This window comes from Microtus oregoni, unplaced genomic scaffold, assembly GCF_018167655.1.
Source record: "Microtus oregoni isolate MIOR12 unplaced genomic scaffold, Mior012 000004F_ref0000308, whole genome shotgun sequence".
Taxonomy (NCBI): domain Eukaryota; kingdom Metazoa; phylum Chordata; class Mammalia; order Rodentia; family Cricetidae; genus Microtus; species Microtus oregoni.
The window spans coordinates 57,630,542-57,654,508 of record NW_024543063.1 but is presented as its reverse complement, the minus strand read 5'-3'; the positions used below and the strand labels follow the sequence as shown (position 1 = coordinate 57,654,508).

Sequence of the window (23,967 nt, the reverse complement as noted above, 5' to 3'; positions counted from 1 at the left end):
ATTCTCTGACAGGAAAGCAGCATGCGCGGTCATGTCACATATCCAGAGGAGAGGTTAAGGGACAGGGGCAGACAGGAACTAGCATGGGCTCCTCCTACTCAGCTTTTATGGAAAGAAGTGTGCAGAGAACCCCAGGACCACATCCCGCACAGCTCTCCAAGCAAGCCTTCCAGGATAAAAACCATAAAATTCTCACATCTAGGGACAAAGTGATCTCGTGGGGGCCCACAGTTTATCTCTACACAGTCACTGTGCACCCTTGACATCCTCTGTGTCATCTGGACACTCAGATTGGAGCAGGATTCTGGCCCCCAAAGCTTTGCCTGGCCTGCACCATGAACCCTGAATCCCACCCTGCTCTGGGTCTGTCACAGTCCAGAACTGACCAGATCTAGGGGCATGGGAGTTGAGAAAGTCAGCAAACTCTAGCTAGGTCAGCTGGCTGCTTCCCACAGCTGGGAAGACAAACCCAGAAAACTCAAGATGCCCTAAGGGCAGTCAGGCCAGGTAGAGGAAGCAAGCTGAAGCATGGCCCTGACTCACAGGTCCCGTAGCTGTTTTTAGCTGCAGGTGGAGGCTGCCTTCCCCCTTCTCCACCTACCCCTCCTTGAGTCATTCTGGCTGCCTGGGGCACCAAAAGTCCAGACTCACCCACTTTTCCAGACCCTGGGAAACCAGGCTGCCTTGGTTGGGTAACCCTCCCTGTCAGGTGAGGTGACTTAAAAACCCAGAACACTGTTCTCAAAGAGCAGGGTCTGGATTAGCATAGTGGGCATGGCCTTCCAGCTTCCTGCCAGGGTCACTTCCTTCCTGGAGTAGGCAGTGGGGAGAGCACAGCTGACAACTTTCCCATAAACCTTTGGCCGTGGACAGGCTGTAACAAGTCTATAGCCACCTAGTCAGACAGCAGGCCTCTGGAAAAGTCTCCAGGTAGCCAAAACCCTCCGTAGCCTTTGTGTGGAAGCTTTGTTTGCCGCAAACCCTCCGGTCATTGACCTGCTGTGTCTCCCCACACCACAGAGGATGCCTGCTGCCAACAGCACCTCCCGCTTATTTCTGAACTAGCCACTGGCTTTGGTAGGCTGCTGTTGAAAGGGCTTAAAGCAGAACTGTGCAGGTTAAAATAAGGGCAAGGTTCTGGACAGTCTACACAACCTAGCTGAACCGATTAGCTCCCATTCTGACCCTGCACTGCTCCTTCCATTGGCCCTCTAGTGACATGTATTGTTAGGCCAGGATTTTTCAAATGGAATAAGCTTATCCCCTAACACCTGTCTCCCCTGGCCTATGCGAATCCTCTCAGAATACAACCTTGAGAAAGAAGCAGGGAAGTGGTGGCACTGGGTCCCTTAACCTCTGTAACCCTGACTAATACCCATAAGTTCTATGTTGCCAAGTGCCACAGTGACACATGGACTAACCCTCCCCGTAAACTCAGCTACTTGGCTCAGGGACCCTCTTTGGGCTCAACTCTAAATATGTATCCCAAGTTCTCTACTGGGGTGAATGGGAGCCCAGACACATTGGTGGTGATGGCAGAGGCCCACTGCAACCAACCAAAGCAGGCAAGGCCTCTCTGTGAATCCACACGCTGCCACCCCCATGTCATTCTGTGAGCCAAAGGAAGTTCCTGTTATCTGAATCTCCCTCTGTTGAAAGAACTCAAATGTAGCTCCCAGAGTACAGTATACAAGACATGGGGCCTGGAAAGATGGCTCAGTGGTTAGGAGCACTGGCTGTTCTTCCAGGGGATCTAATGCCATCTTCTGACCTCCACAGGCACCAGGCATGCACATGGTGCAGATATACATGCAGGCAAAACACCTTTAGATGTAAAATAGTAACTTTTAGAAAGGAATCCGGTAGGGTTCATTATAAAGGGAAACACTCTCAGTGTGAATGGGCAGTGACCGTAGGGACTGTTGTAGCAACCCACATTTTAGATAGGCTTCACGCTACTCCTGATGCCTCCCCGGAAGGGCTGCCTCCCTGGAAGGGCATTGTCTTGCCTTTCCAGATGATGAGCAGGTCCATTTGGCATCGGCCTGCTGTCCTGGTAGAGACTACATCAGAAGCCCCAAGGTCTCAGAGCAGTGTGTCCCTCTGTCCATGCAGGCGGACTCCAAGATGGTGTGTGATGTGGTGAGCCGTATGGAAGACACTGAACCCTTCTCTGCAGAACTGCTTTCTGCCATGATGCGACTCTGGGGTGACTCAGGGATCCAGGAGTGCTTCAACCGATCTCGGGAGTATCAGCTCAACGATTCTGCCAAATAGTAAGTGTCCAGGCGGGCTGGAGGCTGGAATGCCATGTGGGATGGGGAGGATTCTGACTGAGATACAAACCTAGGTTAATGCCATCAAGGAGGGGACAAGAAGGGCCTTACTTCTTGTGCCCAGGATGAGGAAGAAAGCAAATAGACAATTACACAGGCAGTGTCTGGAGAGCAAGAACCTGGTCCACCTCTCTGGGACCACATCTGTACCCACTGGAAAGGTTCCAGGCTAGCAGGTAGGGTTTGTTTATTCTAGAAAGATCCAGGACACAAGTATGAATCAAGAACCATGATGGAACACACCTTTAATCCCAGCATTCCGGAAACAGAAGCAAGTGGATCCTTGTGAATCAAAGGCCAATCTGGTCTACACAGAGAATTCTAGGCCATCCAAGGCTACATAGACAAATCCCATATCAAAACACAGTCACAAAAAATAAAGGCAAGTAACAACAACAAAAATATACATGCATAAAGCAGCTCGTATGCTGCCATCTTATTCTATTTTTAAGAAAACAATAGACTTGGGGCTGAGGTTTAGCTTGAGTACCTGCTTAGCACACTCTAGGCCCTGGACAGTATTTAGCGTCACCAAAGTAGACTTCTGGAATATGCGTGAAAATCCCATAATGAAATCCACTACTTTGTGTTTTTAAAAAACTTTCTTTGCTTTGTTTTGTTTTGTGAGACAGGGTCATATGTAACATCAAACTCACACGTAGGTGATGATGACCTTGAATCTTAGGTCATCCTGACTCCACCTCCCAAGTGCTGATGTCACCAACACCCAACCTTCTTCAGCTTTAAAGTTAAAAAAAAAAAAAACAAGAAATAAGTAGTTCTCAGTCAAGAACTAGAATAAGCAAGTATAAGCTTCAATATTGTGCTGTGACTAGATAAGAGGAAGAGATGAGGGAGTGTGAGGCAGAGATGGAGAGAAGGGAGAGTTGGTAAAAGCCACAGCCGACAAACCTGCTGCATTTTGCCACTTTCTCCCAGGTGGGTGGCTCTAGAGTCCCGGAGTGGATAGCAACAATGGGGTGTATCTTGGCACTGAAGAGTGCCCCTAGTTTCTGTAATCTGGTACCAGTGGGGTGCTGCAGGCTTTTACCCACTGTCTAAGGATGTGTGTGCACTGGCCTCATCTGACTCAGCTGGGCCCGATTCTGGAGGCATTTGTCATTGTTTGCAGTAGGGGGTGGTGTTGCAGTCACCTAGCAGGTAGAGGGCAAAGGAAATGCTAGGTATCCTGCACTGAACAGGTCAGCCCCCAAAACACAGAACCAACAACAGCATCCCAAAACACCAGTGGTGCTGAGATTAATCACCATGATCTCTGGGCAAGACGGTAGACACCTGGAATCCTAGCTCAGCAGACGGAGACTGTGGCGAGTTTGAGGCTAGCCTGGGATATACAATGGGATAAAAATTGCAGTCTACATTATACCAGCCTCGCCAACTGGACCCAACACAGCAGCACTCGCTGATGGCATGCGGGTCTTTCATTAGCTAGGAGGGCAGCTAACAAAACTAGGGACCAGAGTAAGGCCTCTTACTTCCCTTCTCACTCTTGCTGTTCTCACACCTGGGTGGGGCTGTGCATAGGCAGACGTCTAAGGTAAGTCGCGGCCGCCCAGGCCACCAATCTGTGTGCGCTCTCAGGGACACCTTGATGAGCAGAAATCCAAACTCCCTGTGCATGCTCAGATCACAGGCCTGAGAATGGCTATCTGGGAGACCAGATGGAGCGCCTCTCAATCAGCTCCCTCCTCCCCTCCCCCGCTGGGCCTCAGAGGGCCTCCTGGGCTCGGTCTGTCTTCTGGAAGTCCATCATATGTTTCTCTCAAGTTGTCCCCATTTCAGTGATACTAAAATGAATCCCTTGCAGAGATATCTTAACAGCGGACCAGGATATAAAATAAACATGAGTGTTGTGGCCACCATTGGCGCTACCCCGCCCCACCACCTGTCCTCTCCCTTCCACTGTTTCCACTAAATCGTCCTACACTGCTCAGTATTTCCTGATTCTTACCTTGAAATATGGAGTTCAGCTCAGCTCACCTTCCTCCTTCCCACACTCTCCCGCCACCCCCAGTTTTCTGTTGGTCTCAGTTTTCATTCTTCCTGTGCCCACTGTTATAATTTGAGTCAGTATTTGCAATTACCTGTCCCTCCACTCCTTCTGAATCCCACTCTCTGGCTCTCCTTTGCCACCTTCTAATTTTGCCCCATGGAATGGTGTTCTCCTAGTCATGTCTCCTGTACTGCCTCTCTGAGAGAAAGCCAATAGGAAATAGAGAGGGGTGCAGGCAGAAGAACCATGACTGTTGCTTTGCCTGTCTCATCTTGAGGTGGGCTCTCTCTGTGTATCCACGTTAACCTGGAACTTCCTGGGACTTGTTTTATAGAAGACTGGCCTCAGACCTCTCCATCTTTGTGCCTCACCCTTTTGAGTATTGTGATTACAGGTAAACGCACCACACCTTGCTTTCATAAGTGCTATTTTTGGTCCAGAGTTATGTTCTTTTAGGAGTTAAACTGGCCCTGATGGGGCTATGAAATTGTACCCCTCTGAAGAGAGCCATTAACATCCTAAAACCCCAATTAATTACCATACCACCCCACCCCTACCCTGCTCCAACCATGCCCCTTGTGGATCCCAAGCTCAGAGGGAAAGGGACCAATCAGTTGCTGTACCTCTGCCCTGATCTTCACTCACTTGCCTGCTACAACACTTCTTCACCTTAGTGAAGCCTTTCCATATCAGTCAAGAAAATTCCACACAGACTTGCCTACAGGCCAGTCTTATGAAGCCATTTTCTTAACTAAGATTCCCTATTCCCAGATAAATCTAGGTTTGTGTCAAGGATAAAAATCCCAACCAGCATACATGGTTAGGGATGCCTTGGTGAGACTCAGCAAGCACAAAATGAGACCAAGGGCCCGACTTGTGTGTTCAGAGGACATTGCCCAGCTGGGGTAGGAATAGCGAGACAAAGGGTTCCCCAGGCCTGGCATCCAGCAGCATCAAGGATATTGGCCTGAAAGAAGAGGCCAATAGTTGTGGAGGAGGAAAGTCAGGCACAGAGGACTGAAAACAAAACCTTCACAATACACTCAAGCCTTCTAGAAGGAACCTATGGGGTGGGCCCAACACCACTGACCTACTCTGCTCCCTCAGCACCTTCCCCATCTTCCCTTCCATTGAGAGAACTTGGGGAACTCTAATTCCAAAGATCTGGGTTCCAGGAAGGCCCTACCACTGCTCAGCCGAGATGGACCCCTTGGTCCCTGCTGACAAGAACATCAAATGGGAAGAGGCACAGAGACCTTGGTAAACAAGAGGACATATAGGATGGTAAACAGAGACTCAGAGCACCACAGAGCAATAGGAAGATTCTAGAGCATGGGACTTACCTGTATTGATGGAATACATGTAAAGAATGGAACTGGGGACTAGAGAGATGACTCAGCAGTTAAAAGCACTAGCTGTTCTTCCAGAAGACATGGGTTCAATCCCAGTACTTACATGGCAGCTCACACCAGTCTGTAACTCCAGTTCCAGGGCATCTGAAACCCTCTTCTGGCATACATACATTCAGACAAAACACCCATGCACATAATATAAAAGTTAAAAAATATATATATTTTTAAGAAAATAGATCATACCTGTGGGCCATTATTATTTTCAACTGAAGATATAACCACTGTGCTGTGATCCTGGCAGTCTCATTGGCAAATCTCAGCCCAGGGTAGCTGGGTCTACATGCCTTGCTGCTTTGAGTCTGAATTTGAGGACCTTAGAGACTAAGACCCTCAAGTTCTCCTTTGATTATCTCCACATTGACTGACTAAGTGCTCCACAGTCAACCTTGCAAAAGCTATGGCGGATGCTGGGTTCCAGAGATAGTGAGCAGGGCCCAGGTTCATGGACTCTTGTATGTTGTCACCCCCAGCTACCTGGACAGCCTGGATCGGATTGGAGCCGCTGACTATCAGCCCACTGAGCAGGACATCCTCCGAACCAGGGTCAAAACCACCGGCATCGTAGAAACCCACTTCACATTCAAGAACCTCCACTTCAGGTGAGGCCTAAGGAGATGGGACCTGCTGACAGGCCCTAGTGCCGGGCCTGGTGATGAGGCAGAGAGATGGGGGACTGTCCATGCCCTGATTCACAGACAACTAGATAGCAGAAGAAGCCCATCTGAGAACTTGTTTTCTGCCGAGTTTAAAGGCTAAAAACAACAGGTGCCTTACTTCAGAGGCCCTGGAAGGGGACAGGGTGGGTAAGCCTGCACCAGGTGAGGAGACCCAAGCATCACCACAGTCTCAGGCCAGAGAGGCTGAGAGGGCAGCTCCCTCTCACGTTACAGAGAACTCCAGAAGTGGGGTTTTCCCAGACGCAGAACAAACGTAGGATCCAGGGGCTCTGAGGGCCAAAGAACAGGAGCCTGAACTGGGCTACCAGGTTCCTGGAGCCCTACTGGAAGATTTTGTCTCCCAGGAGACATGGGCTAAGGCCTAGTGACCCCTGAGCTGTCTTCCAGGTGTGGTTTCTTGATATCAGGTGAATCTAGGAGAGAGACCAAGAAATGGGGCAGGTCTTTGAGTCACTGTATTTGCACAAATTCAGTCCTGGGACTCAGGGGTAATGAAAGCTGCCTTCAGGACCCAGGGGTAGCAGTGGCTCATCTGTCAGTCTGTTGGTGCTCAGAATGGGGTACTGCATCCCCACTGCTCAGCATTCTCCTGACTAGATAACAGGTATCCCCGCCCTCATAGCTTTCCTTGACTTTCTACAGGCTGTTTGACGTTGGGGGCCAGCGATCTGAACGCAAGAAGTGGATCCACTGCTTTGAGGATGTCACGGCCATCATCTTCTGTGTCGCACTCAGCGGCTATGACCAGGTGCTCCACGAGGACGAAACCACGGTGAGTGACCTGAAGGGAGCGCTGGCCTTAGAACAAGCCAACGTTCAGAGTTCTCAGGCCTCACAGATGGCCTCTGGCAGGCATCCTCGCGCGTTCTGTGTTGTCAAGGCAGATGCTCGTCATGCCAGTACAACAGAGGCAGCTGGGGGCTCCCAGTGAAGTTTGTATTCAAATGTGCTGCGGATAACGTCAGGGTCTTGACCAGTAAGCACCTTGTTAGTAAACAGTGGAGTCACACAGGGCTGACAGACCAGAAAAAAATTAAGCAAATTCTACAAAGCCAGATAGCAGCCAAGCAAGAGTGTGCGTGCAGCAGGAAAGGCAGCCTTAGCTTCTTCTGACCTTCCTGGGATTCTGGCCAGCTGGATAGCTGTGGGGCTACGTGGCCAAGAGGGGCACCAAGAAACAGGCATACTGGGAGTGACAAGCCTGGGTTCTCTATGTCATTCTCAGCCTCTAAGACCTGCCACCTGGCTTGAGAGGTTCCTTGTCAGCCTTTCCCTTGGCCTCATCCTGTCTCTGCTGCTCATTGGTATGAGCTAAATTCAGGCAGCACCCTTTCTGGCTGGGTTCCTGTCATCTGAAAAGTGGGGACAGTAATACCACCTGCCTTGTCTAAGGCTGCTGGTCATGGAAGCGTTTTTTTGCTTAACAGTGCCCGGCCAGCCAGTATAGTATTGCCCTTAGCCAGGTACATCCGCTGAGCTTTTCCCATCAGCCCACAAGTCTGTGGGCCTATCCACAAAGCCTGGAAAGGGACCAGGCCTCAAGGATATCCTACTAGGTCATGGGAGACAAGCCCACTTCTGAGAGTGGGGTTCATGGCTGTGGACTCACACTTTGGCATCTGCCTTCCTATCTGGAATAGGAGTGCTTCACCCTGAGCCTTTGGGTTCAGCACCAAGGGTCAGAGGAGGGGCCTGTGGTTGTGCTGTCCTTGAACAAGGCCTGTCTTCCTTATGAGTCCAGTTTGTTTCCCAGTCCCAGTCCCGTCATTACTGGTGTCTATGGAGGGGTGGATGAGCTCTTGGGGTATGTGCTGAGAGGGGGGTACAGTGCTGGTAGAGGAGGACCCGTCGTCCTGAGTAGTTCACACTGAATGATGAGACTTTTGGCAGATGGAAGCCAAGCTGCTGGTAGGAGGGGTGGTCCAGGCTCTTCTTGTGATGGCTGGGCTTCAGAGCTGTCACTCTCAGTGACTGTGGCAGACAGTGGTCTAGTCCCAAGCCCCAGTACGGAGTTGGGAAGACATGGCCTAGAACACTCTTTAACTCCAGACTCTATGACTATCCGAAGCCCAGGACATTCTCCTGTTAGTGCATCCATCAGAATGACTGGCCCAGTACATTCTTCCCCACTATGGGTGCCTCTGTATTATGAGAGCCATTGTACCTGCTCCCTGTGGCCTGTCCGTTCTGCGAGTAGATGCTACATCACATCCGGTATTGGAAAAGAATCAAGGAGGTGGAGACTGGCTGGTAGGAGATCCTTCACACTGGAGCATGGCCTCTCCTTTGAACCTGCCCTGCCAGAGCAAAGGCCCAGGACCATCAGCTGTGGGGCCAGACCCTCAGTAATCTCCAGAGCACAGCATAGCTGTCCAGTGGGTACCAAGCCCTGTTGGCCTCAGGTCTCCAAGTCGGGGTGGCTCCCTACCTGCTTCCCCTTAACTCCTCACCAGCCTTGCTCCTATGCACCTAGACACTTTCCCTCCAGTGTCCTTCCTAACCTTACTGCTCTCTTAGCCTTTCCCCTGCCTCTAGCTCATTCCCCATTTCCCTTGCATTTCCCTGCCTCAAAAGCTGGAGACAGGAACCCTGAGGTAGGAAAAACAAACGGGCCAAAGTCAGAAATGAGCTCTTCCTAGAGTTCTCTCTCCCCGGGGCTGCCTTCCACCTTGCCAGCAGGCCACAGCGGTGGCTCCTAGCTGTAGTGACAGTCAAACCATACTATTCCTGTGGAACTAGCAGTCGTCGCTGTGGGGGGGACATGTGTGTGAACTGAACAACTTGGGAGTCAGATGGATTCAGCCCAAGACCTGGCATCACTCCTGCCACCTGTGTGACCATGCGTAATTGCCACACCTTGCTCAGGCATGGGGGGGGGGGATGATGGGCTAAGAGCTGAAATAGCGTTCTGCTCCTCTGTCCAGATGTTGTAGCCAGAGGACAGGTGGTAGAGTTTGGATTTCTTCCCTAGAGAGGCAAGATGTAGGCACCAATGACCCAGTCCTTGGTCCTCAGTCTTTCCCTCTAGCCAGCTCTGCACTTCCCTCCCTGGCCTGGGGAGGAAAATTGGGGCTACAGAGACAAAGATGTCTGGAGACAGCTCCTGGAGCTAGGCCAGGAAGGCCCTGCGGCTAGTGGCTGCCCAACACCGGACCAGCCACCCTCCCCGCTGCACCCTGGGACCCCCACGGGCTCATCTTGTCCTCGTACCTGCTCTCTGCACCACTCAGCCGGGCCACAGGCTGCCACAACTTCACCACTACTGCCACCAGCGCCTGCAAGGCCTTTTCTTACCAAAGCAAGGCCAAAACCATGGGCAGATTCTGAGAGACCCTCCAAGCCCGGCAGGTATGAAGCACTTCCCTCTGATCAAACATGAGCTAAGAGTTGAAAGCAGCAGGTTCTCAGGGCTCCACTGGGTGACTTTGCTGTGAATACTAACCCCAGGCCTGTGTTCTGTGCTGGCTTCTGAGCTGAGGCCACCCTCTCCACACAGCCTTCCATCCATCCCAGCTGCAGCGCCTGCCCATCACAAGGCAGCTGAGGCCTGTGTAGGTGCCTCGCATAGCTGCCCTGCACTTCCTGGGTCTGAGACTGATTGGATCAATTTTTCAGGGTTTCTTTTTCCTCCTCTGCTGGGTTTTTAGCTTTCTCTCAGTTTCAATCTGTTTTGCTGAGTTTCTTCTTGGGGTTCTCCTGGCCCCTCTTCTGAGAAACCAGCCCCAACTCCCAGCTTTCCCAGAGAGAGCTTCCCTCAGCCAGGCATAGCCCAGTCAACCAACAAAGTCACCCAAACAGCCAAGGCCACAGCAACATCACCCCTGAGACGCTGTCCCCCTGGCATCTGCTTCCAACTCAGGATTAATTCGAGGACCTCAGTCCTCGGTTAATGTTATCCAATGGAATGTGTGCACCCTCCTGACCTTGCTGGCAAAAATGAATGAGACCATGGTAGAGAAGTCTGCATGATCCACAGTTTCGTGTAGACATATTGGATGATGGTTGCACCCCTGCCCTCTATGTGCATGGTGCATGTCCTCTCCAGGGACTGCAGCCTCTGCAGTGACCTCAGTGCCCCACCCAGGCCAGCTCTCTCTGGAAGGGACAGCACTCCTGATCCACCCCAGCTCCACCCAAACCTGCCTGTGTGTGGAATGAAGCAGGGACATGTCCTGTTTGTTCTCGTGGGCCCTCTGTCTCTGTCCCCAATAATGCATTAAGAGCATTGGTGGCCCATCCCTCCGCTTGTCTTGCTATGTCTTAGCCACAGTAGGTCAGGGTGTTGGGTACCACCAGCCCTCACCTGCCTCTCCACTCTGTTGCAGAACCGCATGCATGAATCCCTGAAGCTTTTTGACAGCATTTGCAACAACAAGTGGTTCACAGACACATCCATCATCCTGTTTCTCAACAAGAAGGACATATTTGAGGAGAAGATCACGAAGTCCCCATTGACCATCTGCTTTCCTGAATACACAGGTAGAGCCCTTCGCATTCCACACAGCCCCTTGCAGCTACGAGCAGCCAAGGAACCTGGTCTCTCTGGGCCTTTACTGTGCTTTAGTGCACCCAGCTCAGCCTGTAGAATCCACCCCAAGGAACTATACTAGAGCCAGCTATGATAAGAATACCTGGGCAACTGGATCCTGAAGCCCTGGCTTGATTCATCTCCGTCTCCAGTGTAATAGTAACCACCCTAGGGAACTCCAGGCACATGTCTATAAGCAGAGGGTACGTGAACACTAGGAACCCACAATGTCAAAAGACAACAAACCTGATCTTCGAGTAAGGTAGCCTAGCAGGATCTAGCCCCAGCTTAGCCCCTGGAGAGTGGCCTAGGCAGGTCACATAGCCTCTCCAGATTGGCTTCTCTAACCATGAGATATGGGGGCTGTCACAATGGCTATTTCCCCACTCCCTGTAGGTCTCCTATAAGCCGTCTTATAGATGCCCATGGCTATGCAAAGCATGGTACTTGCTCCAAGTCTGTGGTCACTACAGATCTGTTGTTATGTCTATGATCACAATGATAGACAGCCATTCTAACAGCACAAGTGGCCACAAGACTGTCCTAGCCCATTGGCGAGACAGAACCTGAGCAGCAGCAGGACCTTGCCTGTGCTGCAGAAAGTGCAGGGACAATAGGCCAACTGTCAGTGTTACAGTGATCTGAGCTAGAGAGCCAGATGTGCAACCTAACCAGGGCTCCCAAGGAGCTTCAAGATTGACAGCCCTGTCGGGTGGGCTGTGTGAGCCCAGGACAACCCAGTCTTTGTCAGCTGTTCTCAATTCAGCAGGTAGGTCCTGGCGGACACAGAGCAGAAGATACAGATTCTAGCAGCATGGGCCTGTGGGGTCATGGCCTGAAGTCAGGCAAGCAGCATAGCTTTCTACATTCCGCCCTTCCTACTGGTCATTCTGTAGGCAAGAACTTCAAGAGCTTTTAACTGAGGAGAACAGGACTTAGCCCTCACCATCCAGCCAGATTCTTCTCCAGCTGGAAGATGGCCAGTGATACACCCTTGAGGGCTGGAACTGAGTCAAGGCAGGAGGCCCCTAACTGAGAGGACACTAGCCTTACTTCCAGCCCTGGCCTAGCAAACAGCTATGGTCTGTAGATGCTCATGGCCAGGCTGTGGTCTACGCACTTATGCCTGAGGTGGCTGGGCCTCTCCCTTCAGATGTACCACCCCCAGCTCTGCACTGTGGCTCCAATTCCAGTTCTCTTCATGTTCCTCCCTTAGCAAATGGTCCCAGTCTGGTCTAGGCTTGCCTTGAGTTCTTAGAAGATGGGGGGGGGGGGGGGGGGTTGGCGTAGAGGGTTTCCATGCAGAGTTGAAGTTCTACCTTTCTATCTTTCTCTAAGCCAGTGCTTTCTCCTTGGACTTACCAGGGAACCAGATCAGTTGTGCTATGAGGGAACAGAGGGCAGCATCAAGGAGAAGGGGAGGAGCCCACAGAGGCTCACAGATGCCAGGCAGAATGCATGGTCCTCCTACCTTACCTGCAGTTTCAAGCGGGTTCTGGCCCTCTCTGCAGACTCATGGGCACATAGAGAGGAAATACCTGCTTAAAAGCAGCTTTCTGTCCCACCTGCAGCTTGTAGCAAGACAGAATTTGCATCTGGAGTGAGTAGGCCTGTGGGGAGAAAACAGCAGCTTCGCAGGCAGCCCCCACCTCAGTCAGCCAGTCACTGGGCTGGCGGTGTCTGTTGCTTCCTAGGGAGATCGCTGCTCTAGGTTCCAACCGCCAGCTGGAGTTGAGCCCTAAAGCTTCCACTCCATATAGGCCTGTTGCTTTCTAGTGGTCCTGAGGAGGATTCTGGCACCTGCTCCATGGCCACTGGCCTAAATGACACAATGGCCAGCCCAGGGATTCCATGCTGAGCCACTCCAGGGTTTCTCCATCAGCTGACTCCCCTCACCGACTGTTTCATCTTGCAGGCCCCAGTGCCTTCACAGAAGCTGTGGCTCACATCCAGGGGCAGTATGAGAGTAAGAATAAATCAGCTCACAAGGAGATCTACACCCATGTCACCTGTGCCACGGACACCAACAACATCCAGTTTGTCTTTGATGCTGTGACAGACGTCATCATCGCCAAAAATCTGCGGGGCTGTGGACTCTACTGAGCCCTGGCCTCCTGCCCAGCTGCTGCTCACTTCTGCCCTGGATCCAGAGCTCGGCCACCACTAGGATGCTCTGTGCACTGAAGAAAATCCCAGAGGCTGTCCCTGGGGGAGGAGGCAGCATCCTTTGAGCATCCCCACCCTACCCCACTCTGGCTGCATGACACAAGGGAACAGGGTTGGGCAGAGGTGTGGAGCACCACACACAAGGCCAGGAAATGCTGCCCACCACCTGGGTGTTGCTCGCCGGCCAACCATGTCTCTTAAGTGTTTTACTCCGAGCCTGAGTGAGCAATGCTGCCATCTGGTTCAGAATGGTCATGTCCTGTATCTGTGCCTCCTATTCAAAAGGCCTGTTTCTCTTTTTCCCCTAGGGGATAGGGTGGCTTGCAGGATGGCCCTGTGACAGGTGCTGGCTGATAAGGGGACAGTAGATGCCATCTCTCAGCTTTCCTTAGGGTCTGTTTGGTAGAGGGCAGTTCTGTCGCCAAACACCAACACATAACCAAGCCACTTTTGGGGTGCAAAGACTCAGACGTTGGGGAGGGCTTCCTTCCTCATTCACCTTGGATCTTGGCCCTTCTCTGCCTTGCCCTTAGACTCCCCAGAAAACTCAGCCCTGACTCCCATGAACCTGGGATTATTCCTTAAGACTGCCAATTACAAAAGAGCCTTGGTGGAGAAACAAGACCTGTGCCCCAGAAGTTAGGGTGGGGAGAAAAGTTGAGGGGGCAGGCAGCTCCTTCCTGCACAGGTTGATTTAAGTCCTGAAGGAGCCATCTGCTGGTTCTGCTCATACAGGCTCAGCTGCCCTTTTCTTCAGGTCTCAGCCAGAGTAGGCAAGCTTGGGACTGGAAGCTCTTCAGGCAAGCACAGGAGACTGAGCCCTGAAGCCAATGCCCTGCTTTCCTCCACCTTGGTCAAGAAGGCAGGAAACCCTTGGTATATTCCTGCTCTAGGGGCAGAAAGCAAGCGATGAGCCAACAGCACCCTGGAGTGTGAGCTTAGGAGGAATAGAAACCAACTCAGACATATACCCCGCCCCCTAGGGGAAAGAGCCCTAGAAGCCCAGGGAGGGACTTTACTGCAGAAGTTCCTAAGAAAAGGGGGTGGAATGGTTTTGGCAGCCCTAGAACATTTTCCTGTCAGCTGCTGTGATGTCCCGTGGTTGAGACAGGCTCGTGTGCTCCTGGCACTGGCTGTACCTAGGGGTGCCAATGTGTCCACAGAGCAGTGGGGAAAGTTCTAACCTAGAAGGGTCTCAGCCTTCCTCAAGCCCTGTGTTCTCCTGACCTCCACTCTGAAGAGTGCTCAGCCCCAGGCCAGGCAGGACCCTGGCTCTCTTTCCCAGCCCCCCTGGCCATGCCAACAGCTCTGGGCTTGTTGGTTCCAACAAGAACAGAACTCTGGGTGGTCCAGGGAGACACGGGAACCTTCCCTAGTGTCGAATGCTTGCAGGGGTGATCCTCTAGGAAGCTCATCCCAGTTTGACTGCCTTGCCACTCCCCCTCAACCCACATTGTGTACACCGCCATCGTTTGAGAACCTTGTGCCAGACTCCTGGAGCCCACGGTCTCGGTGACCTGATGTGGTGGCTAAGGCCGATTAAATCATTGGCCCCACTGTGTATGACCCCCTGGGTCCCCAGACTAACCCCAAGTTTAAAAACACCTGCAATCAAGGGATGTTGGCCAAGCTCCATCTTTTAAGACCACTTCCGGGGAGATAGAAGTCACCATTCCTATGACCACACAGTTCCCACTTCCCTCAGATCATTGCAGTGCAGTAGCCAGAGCCCTCACGGGGCCAGGGCCAGCCTAGACTCCCGGTTCCTGTGTGTGTCTTGCACTGCTCTCGGCCCTCCCTCTCTGGCCATCCCAGAGAGAGTGGTCTTAGGCTGTCTACTGTAGGCCCTCAAGAACACGGTCTGCAGGGGAGTGTCCACCTCTCATCTGTGTCATCACCAGCCGTTCTACCATGGGGGGGTGGGGAGGAATGTGGATATTAGATGAGGCGTGGCTCCGTCGTGGCTCTGGGTGTGGGGGAAGCATTGTAAGTGGCCAGACCAGGGCAATGTCTCTTGTCTGTAGTGGCCATGTCAGTGATCGTCCTACAGTCTCTGAATGCTCACTCAGCAGGCCAGGAGCCAGTTCCCAGGAAGAGTGCCTTCACCACATTCGTGGGACCATGCCTCTTGCCTGTGGGCTAGTCCTGTGCCTGTATCCGTGACCATTCCAAGAATCTTGCCTTTAAACATGGGTAGAGGTCCCCCAAGTCTTTGGTCTGAGTTATGGAGGGTACTGTATTGAACTCTGATTTGGGGGTGAAGATAGACTCCTCCCAGTCTAAGCCACTTCCCAGTAGCTCTGGCCTTCAGCCCCCCATGATCCCTTCTGTAGAGTCCCTAGATCCTGGTGCCCTGTCCTTTTGGATCCTCTTGGACCAGGCAAAAAGACCTCCGTCATCTCGGCCTCCTACTGTTGGGAACTGAAGGCACCTGACCTGTGTGGACTGCACTGGTTATCACTGAGAGTCCTCAACCCCAGAACCTGGCTATCCACAGGCTCCTGCAGAGAGGGCTCACAATGCTTCACCCCAGCCCTTACCTTCTGCAGAAAGTACTGTTGTAACTGGTGTACCCATGGTACCCCCACACTACATGCTACAGCCTGTACTCTGAGGGCAGGGTTCTCTCTCTTCCTGACCCCCTCCTCTTCTCCATCCGACCCAGCCTCTTGACAAGGAGACCTACCACACACAGGAGAGACTCATGAAGCCTCCAGATCTTGCCCCCCTCCTGGCCCAGTCATAGCCTGTCACCCTCTTCTGAGGATTCTGAGGTACAGCGAATCTTCTAGCTGCCACCACTTCTCTCTGAGCCTCCTGGTAAGCATCAGGGGCAGCCCCACAGCTCTCGGTGGAGATCCAGACTGGACTACTGGAGGCAAGCACCTTCCAGGCTGTTGATCCTGTCAGGCTACAAGCTAGAGAAAGAAAGGCCCAGCATCCCAAAGAACAGGACCCAGGGTGTAAGCAGGCCTCCCCTACACCCCGCCCCTCAGGAGGAAGAGCCTTATACACACCTGCTTAGAGAGTGGGGTTGGCCTTAGAGACCATGCCAGATGATGGCCATGTCAAGGAGGGAGCGGGTGGAAGGAAAGCAGAAACAATGGCCTTTATCCCCAGTTCTGAGCCCTCTAGTGGGAGCAGGCTACCCTGTGAAGGGCAGCTTTCTTCTCTTCCCCAGGCTTGAAAGGCCACCAGCAGATACACTCCTCTTCCCAGCGGCTCTCTGCCCACTCCCCACTCCCCTTTAGCTTCTTGCACCAGCCACAGCTGCCTGCCCTGCGTGGGCAGCAGCCCTCCACTTCCCAGTCTTCTTCCTGACTTGACCCATGTGGCCTATGCCCACCTTCCAGTCCCAGGCCACAGGCCGGGTACCCTCTTTTCCCCTTAGCAGAGCCTTAGGTGCAGTGGTCCCACCTCCTGACCCATTGCCATCACCTACCCTCATTAACTGTCATTTTGTAAGAAGAGTGACTTGCTGATTTAATAAATACCTAGTTACTGTAATAATTTATTGGCTGCCATAATGTATTTATTAGTCACCCACCATTAATAAAAAGTGCCAGCTCTTTCTAGCACAAGTGTGATGTATTGTGTCAGTGCCGAGGAGCTTCTGCCAGATAAACCTACGCGACTGGTTCTTCTGTTCTCCCCAGTGTTGGGACTGCGGGCAGTCTAGCAGAGTAGGCACAGCACTGCTGGGAGCAGGATTTGGGCCACTGGCCACCCTGCTCACTCCAGGCTTGCTGTGAGGCAGGGGCGGATCCGTCCTGTGCTGAGCTGCTTCCCAGGGCCCTAGCACCCTAGCACCTGGTGTCTCAAGATCCCTAGGACCGAGGCGCGTGATCTGGTGCTGGGTGCTGGTCGTTGTGACATGGCTTCCTTCTGTTCTCAGCTCTGCTGCCACCTGGGCAGGTAGAGGACTGGGAGGAATTGAGCCTCAGGAAGGCCCCAGTGGCTCCGTGCGAAAGCAATGGCAGGCAGGTGGCTGTTGGCCATCTGTGATCCCTGACTTCTCTTTTCTCAATTTTGGCGATGTCTGCTCTGAATGTACCTGGCGTCTATTTCCTCCTGTGAGTACAGGCTGTTGTACTCCAGGCATGTTGGTCATGGGCTCCTGAGGGGTGGCTGTCAGGCTGAGCATGGAGAGGGTCTCAGTACCGGCGCTCCCCCAGCAGCTTCCCTGCCCACTGCCCTCGCGGAGTTCTGTCCAGCCCTACTTACTGCATGCCCCATCCCTCAGAGTTCTGTGTATGTCCATTGAGGCCAGAATCTTGGCTAATTCATGCTGCTCCCAGGACCTCATACCTTGCTAACGCACAAGGTACCACTGACTTAAAAGTGGACTGCAGTGTGGGGGTAGGGACTGTGTGGGCCGAGACTCAGAAGGTGGGAATCCAGGAACTTTGGTGAATTGTTCTTGAGTCTTCCAAACCTAGGCACATCGACCCTTGAGGAGTCCTTCAGCCCTCTCCATAGCAAGTGGCCCCCAACATTAGCTTGAACAACTCTGGTGACCCCTCTGCGATTTCTCTCTGGTCCTTAGCATCCCAAATGTCTGCACTGTGTCCACCACCACCTGGAGACCCAGTAACTTTTGGGACAATGTGCAATGGTTGAGGTTTTGCATTGGCAGCTATAGGCCTTGGTGCCCCTGTAGGATGGTTTCCTGTTGAAGTCTTGGAGTCTCAGAGCTTCCCTGCTGTCGTATTGGTTGCAAGTATCACGATGCTAGGTCCTGAATACAAGTCCGCATGGCGTACCTCTCTGGGCAAAGTCCACCAAGATGACACGTGAGTCCTGTGCAGAGGACAGGGAGGTTTTATGGGAGAATAAGAATGGAGGTCACTGGCTTTGCTTAGCAGAATCAAAGGACAGTAATTGGTTGCAGATACAAGGGGGCACTATGTTTTTCTGTTGTCTAGGGGATGTGGGAAGCAGCTGAGAACTCAGACTGTGAACCCCACATTACTGTCGGCCCTAAGAACAGAGTTCACAACCCTAAGGCAAGGAGCCAGCCATGATGACTTCTTGAAAGGCCAGATTACCACACTAACTGGAAAAACGGCCCAAGAAGCTCTGGGTGGGGCTCAGGGCCCAGTGCATGTCTGCTCTGGTTTACTTTTGCTTTCTTGCAGAGCAGGGGATGGAACCCAGAACCTCCAGCATGCTAGGCAAGCACTCTGCCTACTGAGCCACATCTCCCAACACTGCCCTCTGCTCTTCAGGGTCACAGCTACTCGCCCCCTACAGGTTGATGAGCTGAGGGACCTTAGACAGATAGAGTGCTGAGCACAAAGTGGAGCTCAGGACCAGCACTTGTCACTCTGCCATCTTAGCTCCTGCTCAGACGGGAAGGCAGAATGGCCACGAGGCCTGCAGGTAACCCAGCTCCTGCTCGTTTGCCCCAGGTCCACGAGCCTCAGCAATGTCCAGCACCATCCACACTCATTCTGCCCTTCTGTTTACTTGCCAGAGATCTAGTGCGGATTTCTCAGAGCTTGAGTTCAGACTCAGGTGACGAGCTTCCCAAAACTAGAACAGACTACCTGGGACACTAGGAGAGGTGCCTCTCTCCACACCTCTCTGCAGAGAGGTTCACTAACGGAGCAACAGGCTCCCTATAACGAGAAACAGGTGAATGTGCTTGGCTTTTAAAGTAAAACAATTGGCCTTTACCTGGAGTGAAAGGTCATTCTCCCAAAAGTTGGGCTTTATTCTGGGTGTCCGTCACATCCAGCCACTTACAAGTTTCTGTGTACAAGATAGTAATTCCTCTCTGCCATGCCTAAGACCTTGTAGGCCAGGTCTAGCCCCATCCCTGAAAATGGCCTCACACACTCCTTGAGTGGCCACCCTCCAGGATGCTAGTAGCAGTCACCCCATCTTCCTGGGGTGTACCCTCCCACCTGTCAACCCATGAAAGAGGCCTGACTGGGCAGAAGGAAGGGGGGAGGGGCAGATAAAGTCAAAGCCCAACTCCCTGACTCCAGTCCCACGCTGTGCTCACACATTCTAGGGAGACAAGCACACAGCTTGGGGCTCTGCCATTCTGATCCTGGGTCTCCTAACCTCAGCCTCATCCAGGGAGCCACAGCCGGCTCCCAGACCAGTCTCCCACTGGCCCAGAATGGTGGGTGCTTGGCGTGTTAGCATCGGATGCACCGCGATACATTCCCAACTACAGGCTTTATCCATTGACCTCACGGAGGAGCCTGGAGCCTGGAGCCCAGGGCCTCCTGGGTGTTGAACGACCTAGTCTCTCTTTACACCTAACTCTCTTCTTCTCTTCCCTGTCTCTGTGTGTCTCTCTCTGTCTTGCTCTCACCCCTCCCCACCGGGGCTGCAGAACCGCATGCACGAGTCTCTCATGCTCTTCGATTCCATCTGTAACAACAAGTTTTTCATCGATACCTCCATCATTCTCTTCCTCAACAAGAAAGACCTCTTTGGCGAGAAGATTAAGAAGTCGCCCCTGACCATCTGCTTCCCTGAATACCCAGGTGGGTGCTACAGCCCTGGACCAGCGAAAGCCCCAGTCCTGGGTGTGGACCTGGATCCCCCACCCACATCCCCTACAAAAGACACCAACTGGAATCCCCCAACCTGTGGGCTGCAGAGACAGCCTGCTGGGCAGGGCAACTGGAAAGCGAGGGGCCAGTGCAGGAGTCTGTTAGCGTATTGGAGAAGCACCGAGACATGGCCAGCTGTGGACATGTCCCTGGGTAGGCGGTGGCCTTTCCACAGTGTCCTAGTGAATGCTTTAGGGATCGAGGCAGGACACAGGACACTTGTGTTCCTTTGCTTTCTTCCTGGTCATCCCTGATGTCCAGAGACTTAGTTGGAGAGCCTTCCAAATCCTCATGAGGTACCTCTCCTCTCCTTGGCCCAGCACAGCCACCGCCTTGTGGAAGAAAAAGGCAGGCTGGTGGCGTGGGAGGGTGACTCAGGGACCTGTGCTCTCTACCAGTTTGCTCCAGACATGCCTCACTTTCCCCATCATGCCAGCTCTCTCCACCTTTCCCCAAACACAAAACCGCTGTTTTTCACCCAGGTCAAACCACTCCATGTAGTGTGAGCTTCCTCCACACCTGCCTGCTTTTCTTCTGCTTTTGTTGGGCCTTTTTCCCCATTTTGTTTGGTCCTCAGAGGAATGGATCACAGACAGCCCCTGCTCCATGCCAGCAAAACTCCAAATAGGTCCAGGAGGGAAAGGCTAAAGGCAGTGTTGATTAGAAGCCAGAGCCAAGCCCAACCCTCTAAAGACTGGACAGTTTTAGGGTTCCCTTGGGGCAGAATTGAGGATAAGACCAACCCCCTGCTAAGGCAGAGGATGTACCCCAGCCTCCAGATGTGGGCACATGTTGCATGGACCTGAAACTCACTGACATGGCCCCAAAGTTGGTCTGTAGTACTGGACTCAGGTCCTAGGGCCACACAGGTTCCCAAAACGAGCCAAGGGGATCCTAAACTGTGGTACAGGTGGATGGCAGTCTCACCCATCTTCTTCACTACCAAAGATTAGCCATGCGGAGGAGGGGACCCACCGGCCGATACGGAGATGTGCTGCAGTACTTACAAATTACAAGGGGCAGAGGGAGCCAGTTACTTAATCCGTGGCACCCCATGTTCGTCTGGGTGCCATAGCAGACCATGATGGCACCTCAGAGTGGCTAGAGGGATGGTGAGAGAGACTGGTATTTAGTGCCATGTCTACATAACTGCTGGCCACTCTGTCATGGTATTGAAGGAACTGAGGAGGTGCCCTCTGTTGGCAGAGCAAGTGCAAAAAAAAAAAAATCACCCCCAAAAGCCAACACAGGAGGCCATACCTGTAAGCACAGCTCTTGGCAGCCACTGCTGCCTTCTTCAGCCTCAGCAAGAACTTCCCAACTCCCAAGGCTTTTTATAAAATTGTGGCTATGTAAGGAGGCCCGACAGCCCCAGGCGCTGTCTTAGGGGCTCATTAGGAATAATGCCTGAGTGGTCAGTCTCTTATAGAGTGACCGCTGGATGTCCCCAGTTCCCCAGGGCCTACACAGAATACAGTTTGAATTCAAACAGCATGAAGGAGAAGAAGCAGTCACAAATGTCATGCCACCACAGGGTGTGAGGACGCAGACCAAGTAGAGGAAGAGGGTTAGGAGGTGGTTGTCTGAGAAACTAGGCAGGCCAGCATTTCAGGGTAGCAGTGGGACTGTGTAAAACCCCAGGCTCAGCAGACGTGGCACAGTGTGGCAGCCGCTCCGTCTGGAAGTCCACCTGCTCTTCTTAGAGCTTTCCAGCCAGGAAGCTCTTCTTCAGGGCAGCCTCTGCCACTCTCTGCCCTCTGAAGGCTTGGATGTGGCTTGGCACCAGACGGGCTTCTGCTCTCGATAGGTCTGTGATGGTGGGTGGAGGAGGCTTACCCCGACCCCACCTGAGGATGCTCCACCCCTCAGCCTTCACACTGGCTCACCACTAGACAGGAACTCTGGCCTAGAACTATCTTTTTGTTTTAGAAGGAAAGTCCTTGCCAGTCAGTGCCTCCAATGGTGCACACCCCGGCCAGCCAACCTGTGCCTTCAATGATGCACACCCCGGCCAGCCAGCCTGTGCCTTCAATGGTGCACACCCCTGCCAGCCAGCCTGGGCTCACGCTCTCCCAGAATACCATTGCACTGTTTCTGTCCTAGGCCACCCCTGACAGACTGAAGGAAATGGGGAGTCTCCCTCGTTCAGGGCTTTTCCAAACTTTTGTCATGGTCCATATTAATATGGTATTTAATAAAAGGCGCCTGCGGAGCAGATCTACAGGAGCTTAGACTGTAGCTGGTTGGAAAACGCCTGTATCACACACAGGTGTGCCCTGTTATCACCACCCAGCCTGCCAGAATAAAAGGAACACACGAGGAACGTTAGGGGCACTGGAGGAGCCCAGTGGATGTCTCACATGATATCCCTTAAGCCTCTCATTGTCCCTGTGTCCTGGCCACTCTCCCAAGGACTAAGACTGTTTAGTGATGGCCCAGTCCATGGAGGGACCTACTGAAGATAGAGCCCAGGCTAGGTGGTGCCCACCACACCTAAAGTACACAAGACCCTTTGGTGCCATCCTCCTTAGACTTCATTTACAGGTTTGTGAGAATTGCAGGGTTGGAGACAGAGATGGCTGAGTGATTAAGAGTGCTTCCTGCTCTGTCAGAGGATCCAAGTTCAGCTCCTCGCCCACACCAGGTGGCTCAAAACTACGTGTGATTCCATCTCCAAAAAAGCCCTCTTCTGACTTGCAGGGGCACCTGCATTCACATGTACATACGCTCACACAGACACATATACATACACATCAATAAAAATACGTCTTAAGAAGTCTCCAGTGGGCTGGAAAGATGGTTCAGAGCACCTGCTACTCTTCCAGAGAACTGGGTTTGGGTTCCAGCACCCACATGGCAGCTCACAACTGTCTGTAACTCCAGTTCCAGGAGCCCCAACATCCTTTTCTGGCTACTGTAGACATAAGCACACAGGTGCTATCCAGACATGCATGCAGGTGAATACCCATACACATAAAACTAAATTTAAAGAAATAACAACAACCAAAGAGTCATGGGTTGATTTAGATTTCAACTTTAGGCCACGGAGAGAGGCATCCTCTAAATTTGTTAATATAGAACAAATGAGGTCTTCTGTGGCTGGCTCCTCCCAGGGCCATCGCGCTTCTCAACACAGTAAGTAAAAGCCTGAGGAGGCAGAGCCAGGCGATGCCAGGTTTCATGGTTTTACTTACCCTGGAGAAGGAGGGTGTGGCACCCCTGCTCTTCCTTCCTCTCTCGCCGCCCCCATTTACATCCCAACCACTCCTCTGTCACCCCTAGCTCTCACTAGGGCCTCCTGCCTATTCCTCTGTGTCTCCCTACAGGTTCCAACACCTATGAAGATGCAGCTGCCTACATCCAAACACAGTTTGAAAGCAAAAACCGCTCACCCAACAAAGAAATCTACTGTCACATGACTTGTGCCACAGACACGAATAACATCCAGGTGGTATTCGACGCCGTCACCGACATCATCATTGCCAACAATCTCCGGGGCTGCGGCTTGTACTGACCTCTTGTCCTGTATAGCAACCTATTTGGTAATGATTCCAGCACTCACAGAACAGCTTGCGTGTACACACACACACACACACACACACCACTAACCAGTACAAGTTGGTAAATAAACTTTAAAGAGGCATAACAAAACCTTATCTATACACAAGTATATATTAGAAAACTGTTTTTAGTTAATACTGGAAAGAGCTACGGACAGAACCGACCACCATCCCTAGCTCATCTGTTTTCCCGGGACAGCACATGAGCATGCACACACGTGCGTGCACACACTCACACAGGGCACGGTGGGAGCCTGGGGTGGGAGTCCTCTGGACAGCCCCAGGGTTTTACTTTCCGAGACCCACTCCACGAGCAGGGCAGGCAGAGGGGGACCTGGTTCCATCCATCCATCCATCCAGCAGGGCAGGCAGAGGGGGACCTGGTTCCATCCATCCAGCAGGGTAGGCAGAGGGGGACCTGGTTCCATCCATCCAGCAGGGCAGGCAGAGGGGGACCTGGTTCCGTCCATCCAGCCTGCCCTACTCTCCATCTGACCACAAGGCTGGCTGCTCAGCTCTGCCCTGCCCCTGCCCAGATTCCAAAACCCTTTAAGAAATGGCCAACACTCTAACATCCCCCTCCCCCACAGCCACAACAGGAAACTCGGAGGACCCTTCTCTTTTGGGTGGTGGTGGTTGTTTATTTCAAGAATCTAGAAGAATCATTGCTCTGATCAATCTTCCTGTCTCCTGAGTTTTCTT

General features: G+C 52.5%; 1 protein-coding gene across 3 annotated transcripts in view; it reads left to right on the top strand.

Moving 5' to 3' along the window:
* Gnao1 (G protein subunit alpha o1) overlaps positions 1-23,967 on the top strand; it is a 147,097-nt gene that overhangs the window by 121,472 nt on the left and 1,658 nt on the right. Inside the window, exons 4-8 of one of the 3 annotated variants that reach the window (XM_041649544.1) lie at positions 2,116-2,276; positions 6,233-6,361; positions 7,082-7,211; positions 19,483-19,636; positions 23,032-23,247. In XM_041649544.1, the coding sequence (XP_041505478.1) occupies positions 2,116-2,276; positions 6,233-6,361; positions 7,082-7,211; positions 19,483-19,636; positions 23,032-23,219 (762 nt within the window). In that variant the 3' untranslated portion in view covers positions 23,220-23,247. Of the gene's footprint in view, positions 1-2,115; positions 2,277-6,232; positions 6,362-7,081; positions 7,212-10,764; positions 10,919-12,882; positions 16,724-19,482; positions 19,637-23,031; positions 23,248-23,967 lie in introns of those variants that run through there. The other 2 variants (XM_041649546.1, XM_041649543.1) reach the window with 2 other exon arrangements.